We start from the raw sequence: 26,807 nt of genomic DNA, 5'->3' as shown, positions 1-26,807 counted from the left end.
GGACCCCAAGCTGGGGGAGGAGAGCACCTGTGTGCGGGATGGCAGTGAGCAGCAGTGACATTTGTATTTAAAGGGGGAACAGATGAAGTAAGGATAGTGAGAGTCAGATTTCTCACAATTGGAGAACTATGGAAAAAAAGCTTTGGGGAAAAATAAAACCTAAATTAACCTTATGGTATTGAATTGAAATTAGAACATCACCAGGAACTTTTGGGGTGTATGTTTGTGTACAGAATTACAAACGAAAATGAATATAAGGATGTGTGAATGTGTACGTATAAATACATGTGTGTGTATGTACATGATTTTTCTGCCTAACTCTGTCCCCAGTGGACCTGGAGGTCAATGGCATCCTAACAGCCATAAGCATACCTGATATTCTAAATGCCTTTCTCCACTAAAAATAACCAGGGCTTCTTGGAAAAACATCTGATTCTAGGGCTAGGGCAGGGAAAGTAAAAGATGATCCTGGAACATCTTATTGTACCAGAAAGAAAAGAAGTACTCAAAAAATGACACAAGTATGTCCAAAGGTTGCAAGAGCCACACTGAAACGGCTTACCCTGGCCAAATCTGGGACAACTGGAACAACACAATAAATAATGATAGTAACAGATTTTAAGTCCGTGAATATATAGGAATCATTAAGTTCGGATAAATAAGTAAGGAAAAGAAACTAAGCTGTAGAAAGAGTGATGGGTTTAGAAAAATTACTATTTGGCATGATAGTAATGAATTCAATCAAGAAGCATTAGTGAATGCTAAGAAAATAGTGGGCAAAAGTTCACTGAGAGTCCAATTGATACTTTTACACCAGTGTCTATACTATCATTATTCTAATATATAACATATATAGAAATATATATATGATATATTCTAATATCTAACAGATAAAAACAACCCCAAGGTCCAATATCAGTTGAATAAACTATGGTAATATACATAGAATGGAATATTACTTGTTCATAAAGAGGAATGAAATTCTGATACATGCTACAACATGAATGACCCTTGAAAACATGCAAAGTCAGTTAGGCAGGATGTCAAAGGACAAATATTGTGTGGTTCCACTTGCATGGTACCAAGAAAAGGCAAATTTATAGAGATAGAGAGCAGAATAGAGACTAGTTGGGGCTAGGAAGAGGGGGGATGGGAAGTTTTTATTTAATGGTACAGGGTTTCTTTGGGGAAAGATGAAAAAGTTCTGGAAATGGACAGTGGCAGTGGCTATACAACAGTATGAATGAACTTAATGCCACTGACTTGTACTTGTTAAAATGGTTAAAATGGAAAATCTTGGTATATATTTTTTATCACAAAAATTTTTTTAATTTAAAAACTTGTTGATATATTTATGTAGACTCAAAGTAACCCCCCCCCACAGAATACTTATTACAAAGAGAAAAGTATAATTTTAGAATGGCAGAATATAGCAAACACTACTATAACCAAGAGATCCAAGTTAACAGAGCATCACTTTTGTGATAGTTCTGCCCAAAATGTATAACTTGAGTCAAAGTACAAGGTAACAGGAAATAAGTTCGAATTGAGGGACGTTGTACAAAACAACTGGCCTATAATTTTCAGAAGTGTCAAGGTCACAAAAGTTAAGAAGACTGGAAGACTGTTCCAAATTAAAAGAGTTACAAGAGAACTGAGAAGGAAATGCACTGAATAACACTGAAATGGATCCTTTTGCTAGAAAGGACGTTGCTGGGACAAAACTTGAATGGGATCTGTGGTTGAGATCATAATAACGCCAAATGTTAGTTTCCTGACGTCTATGCTGGTGCTGTGATCATGTAAAGAGAATGTCCTTGTTTATAGGACACACTAACTGGGGATGATGGGACATCATGTCTATACTTTAAAATGGTTAAGGGAAACAATGTTCTTTTTACTATTCTTGAAACTTTTTTAAAAGTTTAAACTTATTTCAAAATCTTTTGAAAAAAATATTTGCACAAACTGTAAGAGAAAAGAAAAAGAAGGTAAAAGAACTTGAATGAAGGTGGGATTGTGGCTGGAGCTAGATCCCAAGACTAGAACTGAATTGGAACCCTAACTGCCAAAGAAATAGGAAACTTCTTCTAGTTAGTAAATTACAAACATTCTCTTAAGCCCAGGTTTCAAGTAGATATACTGAGGATAATCTGATGAAACAATATATCAATTGTGTGGAAGTGGGAAAATCAGGTTCTAGGCAGGGACCTGGTAATTTTGGATTTAGAACTAAAACAAAGGGAATGAACAAATTAAATAGAAGAATAGCTGTGGGACGAGGCCATTTTATTTTGAAAGACTCAAGTGTTTCAATGTCTGTCTGTTATAGGTGATGCTGAACAGGAACTTGGTCCCCCTCCATCTGTAGATGAGGCAGCAAACACACTCATGACTCGTCTGGGTTTCCTCCTTGGAGAGAAAGTCACGGAAGTTCAGCCAGGTGACCAATTCAGCATGGAGGTACAGGATGAAAATCAGGTAAACTGCTTGCTGTCACCTGCGAAATGTGGAATAAATGAACCTGTTATATCAGGAACAATGTTGCAGGGTGTGTGTATGTGTGCATCCCAATGGTTGAATGACTTTTGAGGCCTGAAGACATAGCTTAACTTTCTATCATCACTGTATTGCTTTAGTTTATGAAACACCTTTTAGTTTCATTCTTAGGTCTAAAAAGTCACTTTAAAGTTTTGATTCATTATGGAATGAATGAAGAAATTATTAAATGCATAAGCCAAGAAACAGAATTGACATTTATGTGAGCATTGCACCCGGAAATTACAGAATATACATTGTTTTCAGGTACATATGGATTATTTATCAAATTGACAATATGCTGACCAGGTCTCGATAAATTTCAGATTACAATTACTATGATCATAGTAGAATTAATCAATTATAAAGTGATAACCTTAATAATAGCTAGAAGATAATTTAGAAAATCCCCCAAATATTTGGCTATTAATATACTAATAAATAGCCTTTCAGTCAAAGAAGAAATCATAAGAAATTAGAAAATATTTTAAACTGAAATAATAACAAAATATAACAAAACTTATAGTATGTATTAGTAATATATAAAACTTACAGTTAAAGAGGTGCTCAAAAAATTTAAATTTGAATACATAATTAGAAAAGTGAAAATCTGAAAAATTAATAATCTAAATATTCATGTCAGAAAGTTTAAAAATATCAGCAATGTGAACATTTATTTCATAGATTTTTTTTCTTCTAGCTATTTTTTAGTTTAAATGTAGCAAAGGAAGTAGACTCAGGTTTATTTGTGTGCTCATTTTTTAAATGTATGTCCTGTAGTGAATCCTTTATTCTAGAAGATGACAATTTCAGTTCATCTTGTATATTCTTCGCAAATATTTGTGAAGATTCTGTGTCCTATGTTAGTTTTGTCACAAAATAATATAGTCTTTAAGGATTATATTTATAGATCATGTGGATAATATTCAGGTGTTCCAGAGCTCTCTCCTCTGACTTCTCTATGCTCATTCTCTTGGTCATTGGTTTTGCTGGCTGCACGTTATAATCACCTGGGCAGTTTTTATAAAATTCCAATGCCTGAAGATTCTAATCATATTGAAACTCCTCCATTCCTTTTTTTTTTTTTTTTTTTTAAATACTCTCTTAACTCCTGAATTGCCTCTGGCCCTGCCTTTCCCCTTAACTCCAGTGTATTTCCAGCTACCTGTACTCCCTTTTCTACCGTTGTGTCCAAGACACAGCTCAAACCTAACATGTCAAAACCTGAACCCTTACATTTTTTCCCAGAACCTGCTCCTTCTGCAGTGTTTTCAATCTGAGTAGTTTCTACCACTTTCATGCTTCGGACAAAAGCATCGGAGCCCTTCTTGAGTTTTCACTGTCAGATTATTCATTCACTCTTTTGGCAAATCATGTAGGCTTTGTCTGTAAAATATATGCTGAATCTGCTCCCTTCTCTTTATTTCCACTGCTACACCTGAGTCCAGGTCATTGTCCTCTTGCCTGGGCTACTGTGATGGTTACTGGACTGTAAGGCCTGGAACTTTTTTTTTTTTTTTTTTAAGATTTTACTTATCTATTTGAGAGTGAGAGAGACAGAGATAGTGAGAAAAAGAGCATGAGTGGGGAGGAGAAGGAAAAGCAGGCTCCTCGCCAAGCAAGGAGCCCAACTCAGGGCTGATACCAGGACCCTGGGATCATGACCCTAGCCAAAGGCAGATGCTTAACCGACCAAGCCATCCAGCGCCCCTGGAACTTTCGCCTGTTCTATTTACTGCTGTATCCTCTGCATCTAGAATAGGGTCTAACAATGGCAGGTGCTCAGTAAATATTTACTGAATGAATGAATAGCTTCCTAATAGGCCTCTGCTTCCACTCTTGCTCCTTTGTCATCTGTTCACACAGTAACTAGAGTGATCCTTGTAAAACGTGAATCCAATCCTTTTGCTTCTGTGCTCTCAATCCTCCACTGTTTTCCCATCACATTTAGAGTTGAATCTAAAATCTTCACCGTGATCAGAAAGGCACTGCCTCATCTGACCCCTTGCTACTACCTCTCCTACACTCCAACCCTTCTCCCTTTGACCTGCAGCATCACTGGCCTTCCTGTCATTCCTCTGACACAGAACATTCCTTTAATACTGAAAAGCGCTCCCCCCATAACTCACTTGCTCACTTCATTCGGTGCTCTGCTCAAGTGTTACCTCTTCAGGGGAGCCTTCCTTAACTGCTGTCTCTATTAGCACCTGCCTGTGGTTATGGCCCCTTATCCTGCTGCTTTTTTTTTTATAGCTCTTAATCATTAGTTTATTACACTCCAAATTTAGTTGTGGATTTTTGTTTTTCTTTCCTTGTGTGTATCTCATACAGGAGTGTAGGCTTCATAATGGCAGGGATTGATTGTCTTTTTTTAAATCAGTTTATATTATAACTGTGTTGGTATGCTATGCCCCGTGAATAAAAAATAGGAATGATATATGTTGAGGGCCTTTCTGATACTGGTTTAAGTAAAACATCCATTTTTATTTTTTACTTTTTATTTCTTGATATTTGTGTCAAGTTAAAAACGTGACTGTGTTCTAATAATGAACAAGGAACATGATGTTACAGTAGGAGAATTTGCCAAGGATCATGTTGTTTCTAATAATAGAATAGTCATTTACATTTGTGGTGAGCACAGCATAACATAAACTTGTCAGAATCACTGTTATTCATCTGAAGCTGATGTAACCTTGGGTGTCAACTATACTTCAGTTAACAAAGGAAAGAAAACAGAAGAGTCCCTGAACAAAGAAGTAAAAAATCTGTGCCCTGCTTCCAACTCTACCACCTATGATTTTGTAAATTCGAACATGTCACTTAACCTCCCTGAGCTTTAAGTTTTTCATAGGTAGTAACAGCTGACATTTATGAAATGCTTGCTACATGCTAATCATTGTACTAATTGCTTTATTTGTACTATTTTGTCTAAGCTTCCTTACAACCCAATGTGGTAGGGTCCTTGGATATTCCAGATTTCAGATAAAAAAGTGGAAGCACGGTGCTACAAGGTGATAGAATAGTATTCAAATCCAGACAGTCTGCTTTTACAAATTTCTGTTCTTAACAGCTGCACCATACTGTTTCAGTGTAATATAAAATAATAACACCTGACAGGATTGTTGTGAGGATCAAGGTAAATCATGAATATGAAATTACTTTGTAAGCTGTGAAATGCCATATAAATTAAAGGTATAAAATACTATGCAGTATAATTAGTATATAAATATATGGCAAAAACTATGATTTGGGGAAGTTAAAGCTTTCATTCTTGAGGGCAGTTTCTTATTCACATTTCTTAATGGGAAAATAATATTCATTTTGCCTTATATTTGGTTGGTAAGGAGTAAACGAAATAATGCTAAAATTTTTTAAACTGTAAGCTTTGAACAAATGTAAAATATCAATAATGATGACCGTCTTGGAATATAATATACCATGAAACTATCTTGGAGCTACAGAAGGAAGTGACTAAATTGATCATTGGAATTGGAATTTTTAGTCTTAGGAAGGTTATTAAGGTTATCATGTTCATTTGGTGACCTTCTTCCAAGCTAATCAGCATGCTAACAAAGATAAATTGCTTTGTTTGGGAGGGCCTGGGGGTAATGGCATCCTCAGAATTATACTAGAAAGGACAGAATCCAGCACAGGAAAGTCAGTATGGATTGTTTTTCTACAAAAGACAAAGTACTGAAGTGATATTCAACCAACCATTATATTTTCTTCACTCAGAATTTCTGAAGTAGTAGGATGTACTTAGGAATTCCATCATCAGGTTCTTACCTTGTGTAAATTGTAGAACCTTTAAGAGATCAGACTGGGAGTTTGGGATCCTTCCAGAGAACACAATTGAAAAACGACTGAAAGGTTTTGAAAGTGGAGTGGTTTAATTAGATGTCCATTTTAGCTTAAAGTATGGAGAACTGTTAATGTTGTCTTTCTCTGCCTAGAAGAGATTTCTGTATCTCATTAACTAGCCTTCTTAGATAAAGAGGAGGCCTGCTTTTTAATTCATAAGCCATGAGCAAATTTCTGCTTTCTAAACGGCTTGATCTTTAAGCTTTGCTTTTACAGTTAAAGCTTTTAAAGCATACATTCTGTGATACAAGTTTTATTTTGTAGAGAACAACTTGTAGTAAAAATAGTGTCGTTTGGGCTTAACCTCCACTTTGGCTGTATTATGCGTATAATATAGTTTCCTTTCTCAAAGAACAGACTGAGAATCTTGTCTAAAAATGGAAATGAGTTGCTATGGAGGTAATAGATTCATACCAAAATGGAACTTTTTCAATATGGAATAACTATAGATATATTTAATGTAAAAAAAAAATCCTAGTATAGTTCATTTCATCTACCCACATATTTTTTTAAACTGAGAGTGAGGAGGTTAAAAATTGCCATGTTAGATTCTAACTAGGGAGGATTCTGATTCAGTTAAGTCTGGGGTGTGGGGTTCTACATCTGTCAGTTTCATTGGGGAGCTTGCTTTTTTACATTCCATAGGTGATTCTCCTGCATGCCTAGTTAAAACTCATTGCTGTGGTAGGCCAGCATCATTTTATAAAAATAGAGGAGATTACAAAGAAATTGAAACTCCTCCATCCTCTGGAGAAAAAATGACATAGAGAGAAGAGAAATGGCATAGATTGTGGTATGACTAACAAAAATCAGTTCCTAATATTATTAATACGGTTGAAAAGATTTGCTTCATTGCAAGGTTCTGAGAATGTCACTTGTGCTTTAAGTTGACTGTATCCTTTATGACCTAGCTATAGCATTTAAATTAAAGTCAAAACCTGGATTCAACACATGTGATTAAATACAAGGGATTGTATCTGAAACTTATTTTAGGATGAGTGAAAGAGCCTTACTTTCTCGTATTTAGTGATTAACACATTTTCAAGTCAAGTTGTTAAATGTAAATCTTCAATTTTAGTGGGGAGAATGTGAATAGTGACTCTATAGGTAAAGAAGTCAAAAGATTTCTTTCAGATTTGACATTTAAAGATGTCAAATAGTATCATTAGTGTTCCTTCAGTAATTTTGTCACTGATAACTTACCATTTTAAAAAGGATAAAATTTTTTTAGTGTTTGAAAAAATACATACTTTTATTCATTATTTTGGCAATTTATTTGGGTAGAAAGAGCTAAGGAAAAGTGGATTTTTGTTAAATTAGGTAAGCCAAGATATATTGCCACCAATATTTTTTTTTAAAGATTTTATTTATTTATTTGAGAGAGAGACAGTGAGAGAGAGCGTGAGTGAGGAGAAGGTCAGAGGGAGAAGCAGACTCCCCATGGAGCTGGGAGCCCGATGTGGGACTCGATCCTGGGACTCCGGGATCATGACCTGAGCTGAAGGCAGTCGTCCAACCAACTGAGCCACCCAGGCGTCCCTGCCACCAATATTTTTGATGATTATTCATTCCTTCCCATCAAAAACTTTAAACTGAGGTGACCTCAGATATAAAAGTCATTCAAGATACAAAGCAATCTCAGTCTATAATCAGTTTCTACAGAGAAATTATTTAGTTTTGCTTTAAATGAACATTTTTTTAATCTATTTTTTAGTTAGACTTTCAGGATAAGGCATATTCTCTGCATACATTTACTGTCTTAGAGTAGCCACCTATGTATTAAAAAAAAATGTTTATTTGCATTGAGAGCCTTATTTTTATTTCTCCTTGGCTGCAGATATATTTTTTTTCAATCTGAAGAAAAATATTAACAAGACTAAATTCTAAGCCTTCAGAATAGTTTTGTTGATAGGAAAAAGCAAGGACATCTTGTAGTTAATTAAAAATCCCTCTGTGAATTCATGGCAGTGATAAAGGATATTTGTCGCTAGAAATTTCTTAGGCAGAAAAACTGACCACAGTCTCTGCTTGTGTTAAATTTATCAAGTTGCGCCTTAACTGTGTGATGCAGACTCTCTTACCCTAGAAGGCAGAAAGCAACTAGTACCTAGTTGATGTAAAAGCTACGTATGTAGATTTTGTTCTTTCTCTCATCAAAGCGTATGTTTTGCCATAAGATACATTTTACTTTAACAGCGATCAGTTGATCTTGTTTTTCATTCCAATTTTTCAGACCTCAGCAATCACTCAGCGGATAAGTCCCTGTTCCACCTTGACTAGTAGCACTGCCTCTCCACCAGCCAGTAGCCCCTGCTCCACCCTCCCGCCAGTCAGTACAAATGCAGCTGCCAAAGACTGCAGCTATGGGGCTGTTACTAGTCCAACCTCTACCCTTGAAAGCAGAGATAGCGGCATTATTGGTGAGTTGATTTTTAAATTAATCATTTTGTGGGTTTTTTTCCCCCTCTTTAAAATAATTACACAAACTTAAGGTTTTAAAAAATTCTGTGTTTGAATTGTTGCAATATGTATACAAAATGTCCTTTTTAATGATGCTGGAGAGAGAAATAAAGGTTATCCCTCCCTCTTTAACTACTCCTTTAAAGATATTACCTGATAAAAGACGGGGTGAATAGAAAAAGTTTTGTCTACTGCTCCCTGTAAATTCATCTCTCTGCCAACAGAAGTGGTTCAGAAAAGGTTCATTCCTCACTGAGCTGAGGTTCTCAGTTCTTCATATATGTATTGCTTACTGTATGCTCATTAAGGGGAGTCAGCCAAATGGAAATGAGTGAAATTTTGGGAAATGAGGAATCTGAAGAAAGGGAATCCACAGAGAAGGAAACAGGAATGAGCACCGAATCTTAGGCCATGTTCAAATTGAGCAGGAACTTAGAGGTAGGAGAATGAGCCCGTGGACAGAAGTAGTGAGACAAATAGAAGAATTGGAGGAAGGCCAAAGAAAATAAAAGTTTCAGGGAAGGGATGAGGAAAGGTTGGTCAACACATGACAAAAGCTGAAAAGACCAGGCATAAAGAAAATATATCTTCCTCATTTGGCTTCCTTCTAAAACTTATCAAATCAAACTATTTATTTATTTAGCTGGTGAGGCAGATATTAATGCCATGCAACTAGATAAAGGCATATATATTAACATGTGAATTTATTCATTTAAAATAAGTATTAAGTAAGTGAAAAGAATTTTTTTTTTAAGATTTTATTTATCTGAGAGAGAGAGAGCACAAGTAAGCACAAATGAGGACGAGGGGCAGAGGGAAAGAGATAAGCAGACTTCCTGCTGAACAGGAAGCCTGACATGGGGCTCAGTCCCAAGACCCTGAGATCATGACCTGAACTGGAGGCAGATGCCCAACCCAATGAGCCACCCAGGTGCCCCGATGAAAAGAATATTTTAATAGCAAAGTTACAGGACACAAAATGAGCACACAAGAACCAGTAGCATTTCATACATGCTAACCATGAACAATTCAAAAATAAAATTATGAAAACAATTCCATTATTATAGCATCAAAAAGAACAAAATACTTAGGAATAAATTTAACGAGGTAAAAGAATTCTACACTAAACAGTACACTAAACAAAGACCAGTACATGAAACACAAAATATTGCTTAAGGAGTTTTTTGTTGTTTTTTTTTTTTAATTTTTTAATGATTTTATTTATTTATTTGAGAGAGAGAGAGAGAGCGAGCATGAGAGGAGAGAGGTCAGCGGGAGAAACAGACTCCCAAACTGGAGTCCGATGTGGGACTTGATCCTAGGACTCCAGGATCATGACCTGAGCCAAAGGCAGTCACCCAACCAATTGAGCCACCCAGGCGCCCCTGCTCAAGGAGTTTTAAAAGAGTTAAATAAATGAAGATATGTTCTGTGTTCATGGATTAGAAGACTTAATATTGTTAAAGTGATAATATTTCTCAAAGCAGTCTACAGATTCAGTGAAATTACTATCATAATCCCAACAAAGTTCTTTGCACAAATAGAAACACGTGGTGTTTCTATCCTAAAATTCAGTGGACTCTGAGAGGATCCTGAGTAGCCAAAACAATCTTGAAAAAGGAGAACAAAGTTGGAGGACTTGGGTTTCTTTATTTCACAACTTATTACAAAGCTTCTTTTTTTTTTTTTTAAAGATTTTATTTATTTATTTACAGATCACAAGTAGGCAGAGAGGCAGGTAGAGAGAGAAGGGGAAGCAGGCTCCCTGTTGAGCAGAGAGCCCGATGTGGGGCTCGATCCCAGGACCCTGAGATCATGACCTGAGCCAAAGGCAGAGGTTTAACCCACTGAGCCACCCAGGCGCCCCTATTACAAAGCTTCTTAAAGGCAGGATTCATGTCTTACAGTTTTTATACATCCTCAGGATTTAGCATAATTTCTAACTTGTGATTTATTTATATGAGAAGTCTTTATGAAGATATAGTCATTAAGTGATTAAATGTTTTAACAAAATAAAATAGAGAAATAAACTGTAGAAGAGTACGCTCTTTTTCTAACCTCTGGAATAATTTATGGAAGATTGGAATTATCAGTTCCTTGACTATTTAGTAGGACTTGCCATTAAAATAATCTGGAGCTGATACTCATGAGGGTTTTTTAAAACTACTACTTTTTAAAAAAGATTTATTTAATTTTTGAGAGAGAGAAAGAACAAGTGGGGAGGGGGAATAAGTCCAGGGAGAGGGAGAGAGACAATCCCAAGCAGACTCCCCACTGAGCACAGATCCTGGCGCAGAGCTTGATCCCAGAACCCCGAGATCATGTCCTGAGCTGAAACCAAGAGTTGGAAGCTCAACTGACTGTGCCACCCAGAAGCCCTTAACTACTGATTCATATAGTATTTAATACTACAGGACATTCTAAGTTTTCTCTTTCTTTTGAATCAGTTTTCCTTCGTTATGGTTTTTATCTTTTTCAAATTTACTGGTATAAAGCTGTCCAAAATATTCACTACCTACACAGGAACCTGAGCTAAAGAGCTGAGAGGAGACCTTCCCTCCCCCCACCCTAAATTTCTTATCCCTAGATTTTATTTTCGTCTTTCTTAGTATTGTCTGGGCAGTCCTCATTATCTTAGACATAGATTAATACAAACTTCTGCTTTTCATCTTGTCCCTTCCAAGTCTATTTTTCACACAACCACCAAAGTGAATTAACCGAAAACCAATTACTCTTTTGATTCTGTTATCTATAAGGTAGATGGTGAACTACCTGAAAATCAAGTCTGACTATAACATTCCTTTGACTCCCCTTTACTATAAAATAAAGCCCAGGCCCTCCTGACCTGACCATGGCCAGTTTCTCCAGCCATCTGTCCCACTATTTCTAGCTTTGTATATATTGTTCTAGCAACATTAGACTTTATTGTTACCTGATGCATTCTAGTTTTTTTCCTCTCTGTGCTGTTGCTCATATTGACCATTCTGCCTGTAATCTCTCTCACACATATGAATGACTCCTATGGATTTTTTTAAGACTTTGTTAAGTATTCTGCCACTTACCGCAACCACCACCTCCCTTCAATTTTCCACTCCATCTCCTAACCAGTATATATTATTACTTCATGTTCCCAGTAACACCTGAGCATATAGATGTCATGGCATTTAATGCATGGTTAACAATTACTTTTTGAACCTGCTTTCCACCATTCAACTGTTAATCTCTTTTTGGCAGAAACATTGCCTTACTCATCGGTATCTGCAGCATCTGGTCCAGTAACTGGTATGTGGTAGCACAGTCAGTGTTTAAGGAAATGTTTACAAATGGAAGGAGAGCAAAAGGGGAGAAGGAGAAGGGCCCAAGGACTGACCTGGTATTTTGCATTATTTTTTTGATAGTGCTTAGAGTGACCGTTAGGTACAAGATAGGTATTGGATTTATTCGATTTTGAAAGTAGAGATTAGAGTTATCCACTGACTAGTTTTGTTCTCTTATATTCTCTTTATGATTAATTTTAGCAAAATGACTTTTATAATCCCAGCCAATGCTTCTTCTTGGGTTCTTTTGTTGATATTGTTAGTGTCTATCATTGCATATCCCCTATGTTGCATATAGAAATGTGTTCATCCAAGTGGAAGGGGTGATGCTGATGGATCAGACAAAATATGTTTACAAGTAGTTACCTGTCAAAGGGAAAACCTAACACATCAGTGGATGTTCAGAGTAAATGTTCATATGTTCTGAAAATTAAAAATAGGATCCTGCTTTGTCTTATAGCTGGCAGTGTTTCTCTATTTTATTTTTCTGATAAGTTTCCAAAATTGTGTTCCTTGTACTGTAAGTGCCTTTGTTCGTAATAGATGTAATTTAAAGAATGATGAACTTCCATTCTTTAATGTATATAAATAAACATTTGCTTACAAAATTATGAGAGAAGACTGAGAATAATATCTGGTCATCAAATTACTTCAACTGTAGAACAGTTATCAAATTATATATGAGCAGTTAACTTAAGAAATGTTTTGTTTCTCTTTCTTTTTTTTTTTAATGCAATTTGAGTTGGAAGAAAACAGAATGTGACATAAGTAATAATAGTCAAGATTGTTATTACCTTGGAAATCTCATGACTGACCTACCTTAACTGTTAAATATACTTTCTTTAAGTATTTTCCCCTCTGATTATATAAACACCTGCTTTTCCAAATTTTGTATTGCTTGCATTATTTCAAACAAAACTTCCAAGATGGTCTGTTGTTTATTAGTGCTCTGTATTTAAATCCTGCCCTATTAGCAAAAACGCACAAAAGTTATTAAATGTTTTAATTTATACATTTTAAATTCCTGGATAGGTCAGCTCAGTGTGATCCTTTGTGATGCACTATTTTCCACTTAGAGCTATCAGAATTTTAGCCATTCATGTGCTTGGCTGTATCACTCGCATAGTTGACCAAAATTTGTAGAATCCTAGTTACAAGATTTGGAATACTAGAAATACAGACTTCCTAAATTTTTAAGTATTCTGAATGTAAAATAGGGTTCTAGAAGATTTTAAATAACTGTGACTTACTTGATTCTGTGTAGTCGATTCAGCCCAGACGTGAGTTAATTTCTACCACAGAAAACATTCTTTGCTCCAATCATAGCATCCCTCCTCAAATTCATAACCCTTTTTATATATGTGGTGAAATGTCACCAACACAGTTGTCAGATATTTGCATGTTAATTTCATATCTGTGACTCTCTTTTTTAATTTTATTGGTATAACTCTAGTAGTATAATGGTCTTATGTATGTGCCTAGTAGATGATACCACTAATGACATATAATCTCCTATCAGCTATATCTCTATTTATCTGTATATGTATCTATATATATAGATACATATACACATAACTTCAAGCAAAAATCTTGACAGTTGTAACCTCCATGAGATACCATTTTTCTATCCTATTCCTTTTTCGTGTTAAGTTTTAATAATGGTCCTTTTTGGTATGGCTATACAGCAAAATGAATTTAAGCGTGGATCCATTTTGCTTTTCCTCTTGTTTATTTGGAGGTCACAGTTCTTTCCAGAATGGTATAATTCTTGAGTTATTTCTTTTAATCAAATCTTGGAATGTTTTAAGTCCTGAATTTGTTGCCAAATTTGGTCTTCTATCCTATAGCCTTATATCACTTAACACCTACAAAGATGTAGTATCTGTGACTTTGCCCATTTTTTGTGATTATGTTTTCCTAATGTTTCACATTAGTAAGTAAAAAGAATCAGTATTAGACTCTGGCAACCCCAGAGACGAGCATAGGGTTGGCCCAGTCTAGTTGTAAAATAACTCTGCCTTATCTAATAATGTAATAATCTTCCTTAGAATTAAAAAACTGAGATTCAAAAATAATTAGTCTCAGGTCACAAAGACAGTAAGAGGCAAAGCTAAGATTCAGATTCAGGTCTGTATGACTGTAGACCAGTGGGATGTTGTATATTCTTTATTTGATTCAGATTGTCACATCTTGAAAGTCATACCTCCCAGAGGGAAGGGGTTATGGGGATGGGCAACATCGGTAAAAGGGAGTGGGAGATACAGTCTTCCAGCTACAGAGTGAGTAGGCTGTGGGGATAAAAGGCACAGCATAGGAAATAAAGTCAGTGATATTGTAATAGCATTATAGGGTGATAGATGGTAGCTACACTTGCAGTGACCATAGCATAACCTATAGAGGTGTTGAGTCACTGTGTTATGTGCCTGAAACTAATGTAATACTGTGTGTGAACTAAACTCAAAAAAATTAAAATAAAAAAGTTACCCCTCTGGGTCATAAACTGAACATTAGATCATTTGAATTGCTTTTTCATGTTTTCCCCAACCTGTATTCAGAAAAGTGCAGGTTTATTTTTACTACTGAGTTTTTCCACTCATTGTTCTATGACTCCATCATTCTTCCCACCTCTCTAATCACTTAGCCCTAAGTAAAATGTCAATAGCTATAATATGGCATGTTTGTTAAATCTGGACACTGCTTATTAGAATGATCAAGGAGACCTAACAAAGCATTTTTCTTGCATATTGACCTAATAGTAACAACCAGCATTTATTGAGTACAAACATTGAGTCAAGTACCATTATTTAATTGTTACAATGATCTTTTTTTTTTTTTTTTTTTTTTTTTGACGGACAGATCACAAGTAGGCAGAGAGGCAGGGAGAGAGAGGCGGAAGCAGGCTCCCTGCTGAGCAGAGAGCCCAATGTGGGGCTCGATCCAAGGACCCCGGGATCATGACCCGAGCCGAAGGCAGAGGCTTAACCCACTGAGCCACCCAGGCGCCCCTGTTACAATGATCTTATAAGAAAATAGGTGTAAAGATTTCACAGGGTCATGTCATTGAAATGATGCATAAAACTTGACAGAGAATGCTTATAAAGTCTTTTAATAAAGATACAGAATAGCAGGTAAAGGAGAATGCAAACAAGCAGAGGACCCTAGACACTTCCAAGTACAGCTCTCCAAGTTCTTTGTTAAACAGGATGTGCTCTATCTCCAGAATATAAATGACCAAATTTGTACGAGGAATCTTGGTTTCAGAAGAGCTCCCCAGAAGTTTATAGCGAAGATTTTTATGCCTCTCTCATCCCATAACCAAGTCAGGTTGTCTAAGTCCTCCAGTGTAAGTTGTCAATAAACTGCTAATCTTGGGGGCTGCAAGAGGAGTTTAAAACTTTAAAGAGCAAATTATAGATCTTTAGTTATCTTGGCAAAGAATCAGTAATAGACTCCCGGGCAACCCCAGAAATAAGCATGGGAATGGCCCAGTCTAGTTGTAAAATAACTCTGTCTTATATAATAGTGTAAGAATCTTTCTTAGAGTTAGAAAACCGAAATTCAAAAATAATTGGTCTCAGGTCATATTATAGACAGTAAAAGAGGCAAAGCTGGGATTCAAGTTCAGGTCTGTATGACTTCAAAATCCCTGGTCCTAATTATTACAGAACAGTGCATATTTCTGAAATAATTCTGTCTCAGGATAGATGACCTAGAACTATTATATGGCATTAAAAATGTAGTCTCTAGGGGTGCCTGGGTGGCTCAGTGGGTTAAAGCCTCTGCCTTCGGCTCAGGTCATGATCCCAGGGTCCTGGGATCGAGCCCCACATCAGGCTCTCTGCTCAGCGGGGAGCCTGCTTCCCCCTCTCTCTCTGCCTTCCTCTCTACCTACTTGTGATCTCTGTCTGTCAAATAAATAAATAAAATCTTTAAAAAAAAAAGTAGTCTCTATCAACAAAAGTAATGAGTCAAGATAAAAAAAATTAGTAAGGGGCGCCTGGGTGGCTCAGTGGGTTAAGCTGCTGCCTTCGGCTCAGGTCATGATCCCAGGTCCTGGGTTCGAGCCCCACATCGGGCTTTCTGCTCAGCAGGGAGCCTGCTTCCTCCTCTCTCTCTTCCTGCCTCTCTGCTTACTTGTGATTTCTCTCTGTCAAATAAATAAATAAAATCTTTAAAAAAAAAAAATTAGTAAAAAAAGAAAGGATGAATACCCAAGTTTTGTAGCAACATGGACGGGACTGGAAGAGATTATGCTGAGTGAAATAAGTCAAGCAGAGAGAGTCAATTATCATATGGTTTCACTTATTTGTGGAGCATAACAAATAGCATGGAGGACAAGGGGAGATGGAGAGGAGAAGGGAGTTGAGGGAAATTGGAAGGGGAGGTGAACCATGAGAGACTATGGACTCTGAAAAACGATCTGAGAATTTTGAAGGGGTGGGGGGTGGGAGGTTGGGGGCACCAGGTGGTGGGTATTGTAGAGGGCACGGATTGCATGGAGCACTGGGTGTGGTGCAAAAATAATGAATACTGTTATGCTGAAAAAATAAAAAATTAAAAAATAAATAAATAAATAAATAAATAAATAATTAGTCCTGTTTTAAAATATTATAGAAGACAGACAAACCAACTTTATTATATATATACATATATATATATATTTTTTTTTAAATTTTAGTATAGCTGACACACAATGTTACATTAGTTTCAGGTGGACAATGTCATGATTGTTGAATGACATACCTTATACTGTGTTTACCACAGTGTACCAACCATCTGTCATCATACAGTGCTTTCACAATATCATTGACTATTATTCCCTAAACTGTGCCTTTCATCCCCATGACTTACTAAATCCATAACTGGAAGCCTGGATCCCCTTCTCCCATTTTTCCATCCCCCACTCCTTCTCTCTGGCAACCATCAGTTCTCTGTATCTCTAGGTCTGATTCTGCTTTTTGTTTGCAAACAATCCAATTTTAAAATGTACAAAAGACATTGGATAGACATTTTACCAAACTACTAAGCACAGAAAAAAATGCTCATTATCATCAGTCATTAGAGAAGTGCAATTAAAACCACAGTGGGACACTACTGTTCACCTACTAGAATGACTGTTACCAAAAAAAAAAAAAGTACCAAGTATTGGCAAAGATGTGGAAAAACTAGAACCTTCATGTATTGTCCTCATGTATTACTTTATGAAGTAAACATAAACTTACCAGATGACCTAGCAGTTCTACTCTTTGGAATAAGTCCAAAAGAAATGAAAACATGTCTCAGAAAGAAGCATTATTCATAATAGCCAAAAACTGGGAACAGTCCAGATATCCATCACTTGGTGAATGGATGTACAAAATGTGGACTGTCCATACAGTGGAGTACTGTTTTGGCAATAAAGAGGGAAGAGGTTATTAATAAATGCTACAGAATGAATTGACCTCAAACATAAGGACTCCATCTTGTGTGATTCTGTTTATATGAAATTCCAAAAAAGGCATGTTTATAGAGACAGAAAGCAAATCCGTAGTTGCCTGGTACTGGGATGAGAACAGAAATTAACTGCAAACAGGCACAAAGGAACTTCTAGGGGTTATGGAAACATTCTAGAACTGAATCATAGTGATGATTGCACTGATCTATAAATTTGCTAAAAATCATTGAATTGTACATTTACAGTGGGTATATTTTACAGTATGTAAATTGTACCTCAATAAAACTGATTTAAAAGCATAGAGAGTTAATTTTATTCACAACAAGCCTGTTTTATGTACCTGTGATTCCTTCTTCCTCACACTATCTCTTTTCTGGCCTCTATGACAATACCAACAGACGTGTCACATAAATAGTTCTTTATACTGAGGTAGCAATTTTTTCTGTATCAGAGAAGGAAAATGGAGATCTCAGAAAAATCTCTTCAGTTACTTGAGACTCAGTATTTTCTTCCTATCCTTTGTTCCACCTGGTCATTATTAGAAATAATGATAGATTAGGGAAACAAATACGTATATTTTCAATGAGGAACTGTGTCTTCCTTTCCAACTCCATTCATAGAAACTTTACACATATGAGTGCTTAATTCATCTAGGCCCAGCTAATCTGGCACAAAGACTGCATGCATGGGCTTTGGGCTTTTGAAACTTCTGGCATGCATGAAAATATTACTGCATTCTCTGATGCTTTAGTTACCCTGATGACCCTAAATTGTATGAGGTCTCACCATAGAGGAATGGTTGAATAAAATAGGATGTATCCATAAAGGTGGATAATATACAGACATTAGCCTATTGTTATTAAAAATAGCATTTCCTTTTATGATTCATTTTTCTGTGTATGACCTCTTTTGTCACAGAATTGTCCTTCTATGATTAAGGATTTAGGACCTATCTTATTTATATATTAGTTGCTCAGTAAAAATTTATTGGATCGGTAGGTGAATGGAATTAACCAAAAGTCACCAAGTTCAGTGAAAAGCATCAATGAAGCAAATATGCACAAAATCTTTAAGTAGAAGTAGTTACCTAGAGAATTTCACTTCTAGTATTTTGTGTCAGTTGTCTTTTTTTACTTTCTGTGCCCCTAAGATCCTAGACCATTGTGCATCAAATAAAACTAAAGTAGGGCCCTTAGGCCACTGAATAATTCCATCTCTGTGTACCACAAATTAACTCACAGTTAATCTTTCCACCATTGATCAGTGCTTTCAATTTTTGTTGGTAGATCCCGTAGTTTTGAAAAATTTTTCAGCATCACTCTATTTGTTATTTAGCAGTTTCTCATGTTTAATTTATCAAACATGTATTTCTGCCAAAGCTTCCTTTTAAATGAGGTAACTGCTGTTGTCACCTTTGATATAATTCTAGCTATGTTGGCAGAAGTTTGATGTTTTAACTAGCTATATATTATTTATAAATTACTTGAAATACTGAAAATAGTGAATTCCATTGCTACTTTCTCAGACCTGTAAAGGTATAGTAGTCCAGTGTGCTGAATATTTTCCTGGTTTTTCTGGGGAAAGGGGGCATATTTCTGGGATATATACCAGGCTAAGACCACACAGATACAGGTAGGTCTTAGCCAAATCTGATTAGGGACTTAAAAATAAAAACTTCTTTTAGACACAACACAAAAAAACATAAAAGGTTACGGGTTAAATAGCAGACACTTTACATGTAGACAAGTTCTCTGGGAACAAGAGTTTTCCTTCTCTGGCTTGATTCAGCATACTGATCCTAGCAGCTATATGAACTCTAAGTTTCTTGCAAAGAATTACAAAGCCAGCTGAATCACTACATCTTTATACCAAATGAAATACTTTTTTCCAATTTTTACTGAATATTTAGCAAATTTTACTAAAAAAAAGTTCAAGTATATTCTAAATTAATGAGATAATTTTCAGAAATTAGGAAGAGAACACACTATCACAGATTCATCACTTAACAACTGATTGATCGTAAGAACATCACTTACCCTCTCAGAGTATTATCTTTCTCATCTAGAAAATGGGTTAATGCAACTCTCCTTATACATATTGATAGAGTTTCAAATGAGATAATACAAGCAAGATACTTGGTGATAAATTAATAGTTGTAACATTATCACAAAAAATATATATATATAAAATAAAAGAACACACAGGTACATACATAATATAAATATGCTATCACTGAACACATTTAGAAATTACAAAATAATGCTGTGGAATCCATGATAACCTCATTGGGAAAGGTATAGCATTATGTTTAGCAACAAAAAGTTAGGAACTATTGGACTATTCATGACTGAAAATCTGAATATATGAAAGGAATTTTTAATTAAAGTGAGTAGTTTTGACTATGTACTGAAACTGACTTGAATATTTGGATTAGCTATAAGAGTATCCCATGGTTCTCAACATTTTCATCAACAAGACTTCCTGAGCATAGATTCCTTAGAAAAATAGAGCCTGAGACAAAAAAGTTATGTGCTCATACTATATTAAGGGAGTATAAACGAAGGAAATGAGTGAATGAAAGAGAAGTGAGGCAGAAAAGGAGGAGAAACAATTATAAGGAAAGGAATTACAGAGCTGGCAGAGGTGATTGCTTGATTCTACTGAAAGTCTTCAGAGAGACCATGCATTTCTTAACTAGAAGGGGGAATTACAAGGTGATATTACTGCTAGTTCCCTTCTCACATTGTATGTTAGCCCTAATAAGATACTATTTCCCTGACTCTTACTATTGCATAAATCCAGTAGCCCTACTGCATCTCATGTCTCCATGGCAACTAGGAAGTCTAGAGACAGATAAAAGGCTATATGGCAGTACAGAAGACAGTGGTTGACTTCTGCCCATGATTATTACAAAGGACCAAGAATAGCCACTATAGCCATTTCTTCAGTATGGAGCAGGATGTTAATAACAAGGACCCAGCTCCAATCATGGGAATAGTCTACACCACTGCTAGAGTCTATGTAGCCAGACAAGAGGCAGGTAAGTAAGTACATTTACAGTGGCAAATCCAGTTCAACTCTTATACTACATAGATCAATTATTAGTACCCTCTTTTAGCATCTAGTCTCACCTGGGAACATGATACTGTGATACTCAGTTCTTTTCTGAGAGGAGAGATCCAAATCCAGTTCTTCAAGATGACCAGTAGCAGTTTACCAAAAAGACTTAGAAATGGTTGGTAAATGAATATTAAGTCCCTGCTGCTCCTGCTGGTCCTGGAGTCTATACTGTATGCTCATCCTCTCCCTCATTCACTTGTTTCAGAACAAAGAGTATCAAGACAGATTTCAAAATAAACAGTGATAACCTATCAAGAAAGGTCATTTCATAATGATAAATGGATCATTTCGTCAATAGGAAATAACAATCCAGAATATTCATGCGTGGAATAACAAAGCTTCAAAATGGCAGAAATCCACAGAGATTTTTTTACCTCTCATCTCTCAGTGGTTTAAAGAACAAGTAGGAAATCAATTAGCATGTAAAAGACCTAAACAATTCCATTAACCAGCTTGACCTAATTATTTTTTATAGGACAGTCCACCTAACAATAGCATAGTTTAGATTCTTTTTAGGTGTACACAGAAGATGCACCAAGAGACCATATTCTGTTTCATAAAACAGGTCTCAATAAAGGTAAATGGACTAAACCATTACAAACTGTGTTCTCTAACCACAGTGTTTAAACTAGAAACCAATAATAGAAAAATATCAGGAAATTTCACAAATGCTTAGAAATTAAACACATTTCTAAGTAACATGGTCAAAAAAAATCACAGTGGAAATTTTAAAATATTTTTAATTGAATGATAATGAAAACAAAACATCAAAATTTTTAGAATGCAGCTAAAGAAGTGCTTAAAGGAAAATTTATAACATTAGATGCCTATTTTAGAAAAGAAAATTTTTTAATTAGTGAACTAAACTTCTACTTAAACAAGAAAAAGAAGAAATTCAAATCAGACCAAAGTAGGAAATAATAAAAAGCAGACATCAGTGAAATAGGAACAGAGAAAATCAGTGAAACTCAAAGCTTGTTCTCAGAGAAAATCATATTGATATACCGCTAGTCATATTAACCAGGAAAAAAAGAAGATAAAAATTACCAATATCAGGAACAAAAGAGGGACATCACTACAGACCCCACAAACATTAAAAGGGTAAGTAAATATCATGAAGAACTTTATGCCAATAAATTTGACAATTTAGATGAACAAATTCCTGGAAATAATACATGACCAAAGATCATTTAGAAAAAAAGATAACCTGAATAGTTTTATAGCTGTTAAATATAAATTGAATTTGTTATTTAAAACTCTCCCACAAGGGAAGCTCTTAGTCCAGATGCCTTGACAGGTAAATTCTACCAAACACTTAAGGAAGACATAATACCATTTCTTTTTCTCTTCTTTTTTATTATTATTTTTTTATTATGTTCAGTTAGCCACTGTATGGTACATAATTAGTTTTTGATGTAGTAGTTCAGCAATTCATTAGAATTGGACCCAGTGCTCGTCACAGCACATGCTCTCCTCTATACCCATCACCATTACCCCCTTCCCCAACCTCCTCTGCTCTGAAACCCCCAGATTGTTTCTCAGGCTCCACAGTCTCTCATGGTTCATCTCCCTCTCTGATTTATCCCCCTTTAGATTTCTCTCCCTTCCCCTATTATCCTCGTGCTATTGCTTATGTTCCATATATGAGTAAAACCATATGATAATTATCTTTCTCTGCTTGACTTACTTCATTTAACATAATCCCCTCCAGTTCCACCCATGTTGATGTAAATGGTGGATATTCATCGTTTCTGGTGGCTGAATAATATTCCATTGTGTATATGGACCACATCTTCTTTATCCATTCATCTGTTGAAGGACATCTCGGCTCCTTCCACAGTTGGCTGTTGTGGACATTGCTGCTATGAACATTGGGGTACATGTGCTTCTTCTTTTCCCGGTGTCTCTATCTTTGGGCTAAACACCAAGTAGTGCAATCGCTGCATCATAGGGTAGCTCTATTCTTAACATCTTGAGGAATCTACACACTATTTTCCGAGTGACTGTACCAGTTTGCATTCTCACCAGTGGTGTAAGAGGGTTTCTCTTTCTCTACATCTTCACCAACATTTGTTGTTTCCTGTTTTGTTAATTTTTGCCATTCTAACTGGTATAAGGTAATATCTCATTGTGGTTTTGATTTGTATTTCTCTGATGGCTAATGATATTGAGCATTTTTTCATGTGTCTCTTAGCCATTTGTATGTCTTTTTTAGAGGAGTGTCTGTTCATGTCTTCTGCCCATTTTTTTGCCGTGATTATCTGTTTTTTGAGTGTTGAGTTTGAGAAGTTCTTTATAGATCTTGGTTATCAGCCCTTTGTCTGTAATGACATTTGCACATATCTTCTCCCATCTCTACAGAAAGTTGCTCCAGGAAGTTGAAGTGAAAGGAATACTTTATGAGGCCAACATTATCTTAAGATCAGACCAGACAAAGACATTATATAAAAAGTAAACTACAGGGGCCCCTGGGTGGCTCAGTGGGTTAAAGCCTCTGCCTTTGGCTTAGGTCATGGTCCCAGGGTCCTGGGTTTGAGCTCTGCATCGGACTCTCTGCTCAGCAGGGAGCCTGCTTCCCTCTCTCTCTCTCTGCCTGCCTCTCTGCCTACTTGTGATCTCTATGATCTCTGTGATCTCTAAATAAAATCTTTTAAAAAAAAAAGTAAACTATAGGCCAGTATCTCTCATGAACATAGATATAAAAGTCCTTAACAGAATTCCAACATTGAGTCCAGCAATATATAAAAAAGATAATAGGGGCAATATACAAAAAGGATATGTCAGGGCACCTGAGTGGCTCAGTTGGTTGAGCATCAACTCTTGATTTCAACTCACATCATGATCTCAGGGTTGGGATCAAGCCCCATGTTGGGCTCTACACTCAGCAGGGATTCTGCTTGAGGGTTCTGCTTGTCCTCTGCCCCTCCCCCTGCACACACACACACACTCTATCTCTCTCTCAAATAAATGAATAAATCTTAAAAAAAAAAAAGGGGGAGAATGTGTCAAGAGTAGGTAGGGGTAGGGAGCCTTGTCATCTTGAAGCCTAATGGTGACTGCCCACTCTGATGCAATCAACAAGTAGATGTTGCCTTGGAACTAGACTCCCTTAGTATCAGTGAGGATACAGAGACCAGTTGGCAGTACTTAATTCTCAGATGCAAGGAGGACTTATTATTGTAAAGAGCAGAAAGGCTCAAAGCAACGGGGGGTGTCTTCCTTTGTAACTCATCTTTTCCCCTGTTACTACAAAGTCCAGAACTCCATTTACATTTCCAAAGAGAAAACCTCACTAAAAGGGATTATGGAAATTACCTAATAAATTTAGGTCTCTTCTTTTAACAACAAGTATATTGAAGATGTAAGAAGAGAATATGAACTAACCTATTAAAAACTCTCCTGGGATGACCTCTTTTATTCTTATAATTATTGCTAAGATTTTTATAATCTTGATTTTAATGTTTTTAATCCTTGCATTTCTAGCATTGATGAAAATTTTTTAAAATCTTCGGGTTTTGTTTGATTTCATGCAGGGACATCTAGGGTTAGCGGTACAGAGGGTAGCTGTACAAGAAGGCCCTGTACTGCCTCCTAATTTGGACACATTATTTTTCCTGTATATCCTATGTATCTACTTAAGGACCGTTTGTTTTTTTCTAATTCTTAACTACACAGAAGGGGACAGGAAATAAATTTAACTGAGGGAAAATATGGGATAAAAAGAACAACATAAAGATCTTTTTGAGATTTGGAGGACTCTCCAGCAATCCATGAAAATTATATTAATTCCCTTTTTGATGAAATTCTGAAATTTTTAGCATTGATAGGTTCTAGTTGTAGATCTTTAAGCACTGATGTATGAATGTATTTAGTTCCATTAAAATAGAGTTGTTAAACTAAATACATAACAGATGTGAGAGAAAATATGTAAGAATTATATTTTGCTTTCAATTATTTAAAGTTCATGGTGGAGATGAAACGATCATCTGTAACTTCTTAAAAATAATATCATTACTACTCTTAATAGCTAGTCATGAATTTGCATAGTAGTAAACAGCTTAATCTCTAAGTTTGTGAGGGTTTTTTTAAACTTGTTCTACTCTCTTTTTCAGCTACGTTGACAAGCTATTCTGAAAATGTAGAACGCACGAAATATGTTGGGGAAAGCAGTAAAGAATTAGGATCTGGAGGAAACCTAAAACCTTGGCAGTCTCAAAAATCCAGCATGGATTCCTGTTTGTATCGAGTAGATGAAAACATGACGGCTTCTACCTATAGTCTGAATAAGATCCCAGAGAGGAATTTGGAAACAGTTTTATCACAGTCCGTACAGTCTATTCCTCTGTATCTTATGCCACGGCCAAATTCAGTAGCAGGTAAGATTTTTTTTTTTAAATTAACCATTTTACCGGCGTGTATACTGGAATGAAAGCAAATTCTGCTTTAACAGAATTTTCCATTCATCTTCTTTGACTAAGCTATTCTTTTGTGTTTGGGTAATATGCACGTGTATATCTTTTTGAACCTGGCTTTGAATATGAATATCATCATATTCAAATGGTTATTTAGTTCTGCTCCCAAAGTGTGTAACAGCATGCATAAAATCAGAAGTAAAACCAATAAAGTTTATTATTGAATTTCTAACTGTATTGTTTTCACATCTGAAGTCTTTGAAAAGATTTCCGTTTGAGGTTTTTAAAAACAATAGTGTTAAAAAACACTTTAAAATTAATGTGTATTTCAGTAGAAGTTGTGTTATCAGAAATCGTCATCCATAGTTTGAGGGAGTGACAGGCAGGTAAGGCAGAGCTCAGTATTTTCACAATACCCTGGTCATCCTATCATAGGAAAATCACCAGGTACCTACATTGCGAAAGAATAACTCAAACACTCCTAGCAGTCTTAGTCATAAACTCATAAAGGAAGTATGGAGCCATTATCCTTTAGCCTATTCAGAATTGATGTCAAAGGATATTTTTATACAGCTAAGTTGCTACTTAATAATTCAGACCAGGAGCTTTTGCAGAATAGTTGGGCGTTCTGGCATTTTCAAAATGCAACATCATCTAGATTTTGTCCCTACTATAATATCTTAGTTATGTTTATCTTTCTTACTCGCCTGATGAATGCCTGAAAGGTTTGTCTCTCTGACACAAGGTAATAAAACACTTATTGTAGTTGGGAACTCTTTTTTCCCAGATAAAACGATTTATGTTATACAGATAATAATGTGATGCTTCTTGCCTTTTTGTACCTTTTCTAAAACATTGCTCTTTGTTCCATTGTCTGGGAGAACATCAACCTCAGTCATCACATGTGTTTATGTGGTAACTGTAGGGATTTTAATATTAATTTTTCAAGATTATTCACTTTAAATAGTGACAGAAACTTTTCTCTCTTAGGTTGTTTGGAATATATTGATCCCTACTAATGACGTCATATTAGAATCCTAGAATGCTGTAACTTAAACAGTGCTAAGCAAATTCAGTCTTTCCAGAAAAGAAACGTTTAAGTCCTTGCCTGCAGAACATTGAGGAAGTATAGCTACCAGTCTTAATGGTACATCCCACCTTCTTAACTAAGCTGCAGCGATTTATAAGAAAATTCCGGCTCTGCTATTAGAGAAGGGCACTGAGCACTTGGTAGGAGTCAAAAGTATAAGCTTCTCTTGTCCTCTTTTTAGTTTACTGGAGAGATTATAAAGTACTTTGCCCTTCTTAGTATATGTGCTGCCGAAGCGAGCACGACTTTGCCCTTCTTAGGAACAAATATCTGTATTCAATATTTACTCTATTCAGATGCTAACCTTAGGTTGTACAAAGAATTGAACAGGACGAACTGGCCAGATATTATCCTTCTCTCTCTCTCTAAAGTTTTCTAACATTCTTGTTTTCTAGAAATTAGCACAAGGCAACTGTCGTATCAGTGAGTTACCAGTTCCTTCTCTAATACATATAGAAGAAATTGACTGTATAGCTCTATCACAGAGAACAGAACTTAACTTTTTTACAGAGAACACAGAACAGAGAACAGAACTTTAGCTTTTTTTAGAACCTAGTATTTTAATCACCAGGTAA

The 26,807-nt window shown here is 35.9% G+C and overlaps 1 protein-coding gene across 9 annotated transcripts in view; it reads left to right on the top strand.

Moving 5' to 3' along the window:
• TANC2 (tetratricopeptide repeat, ankyrin repeat and coiled-coil containing 2) overlaps positions 1 to 26,807 on the top strand; it is a 375,400-nt gene that overhangs the window by 218,599 nt on the left and 129,994 nt on the right. For all 9 annotated transcript variants that reach the window (XM_047706886.1, XM_047706885.1, XM_047706884.1 and 6 more), the window contains 3 exons: positions 2,333 to 2,481; positions 8,633 to 8,819; positions 24,843 to 25,106. In XM_047706886.1, coding sequence (XP_047562842.1) covers positions 2,333 to 2,481; positions 8,633 to 8,819; positions 24,843 to 25,106 — 600 coding nt within the window. The remainder of the gene's footprint in view (positions 1 to 2,332; positions 2,482 to 8,632; positions 8,820 to 24,842; positions 25,107 to 26,807) is intronic.

This window comes from Lutra lutra, chromosome 16, assembly GCF_902655055.1.
Source record: "Lutra lutra chromosome 16, mLutLut1.2, whole genome shotgun sequence".
In the NCBI taxonomy this organism is placed as follows: Eukaryota; Metazoa; Chordata; class Mammalia; order Carnivora; family Mustelidae; genus Lutra; species Lutra lutra.
Note: the sequence above shows the minus strand (reverse complement) of the source record. Positions and strands in the feature narration are given on the sequence as shown.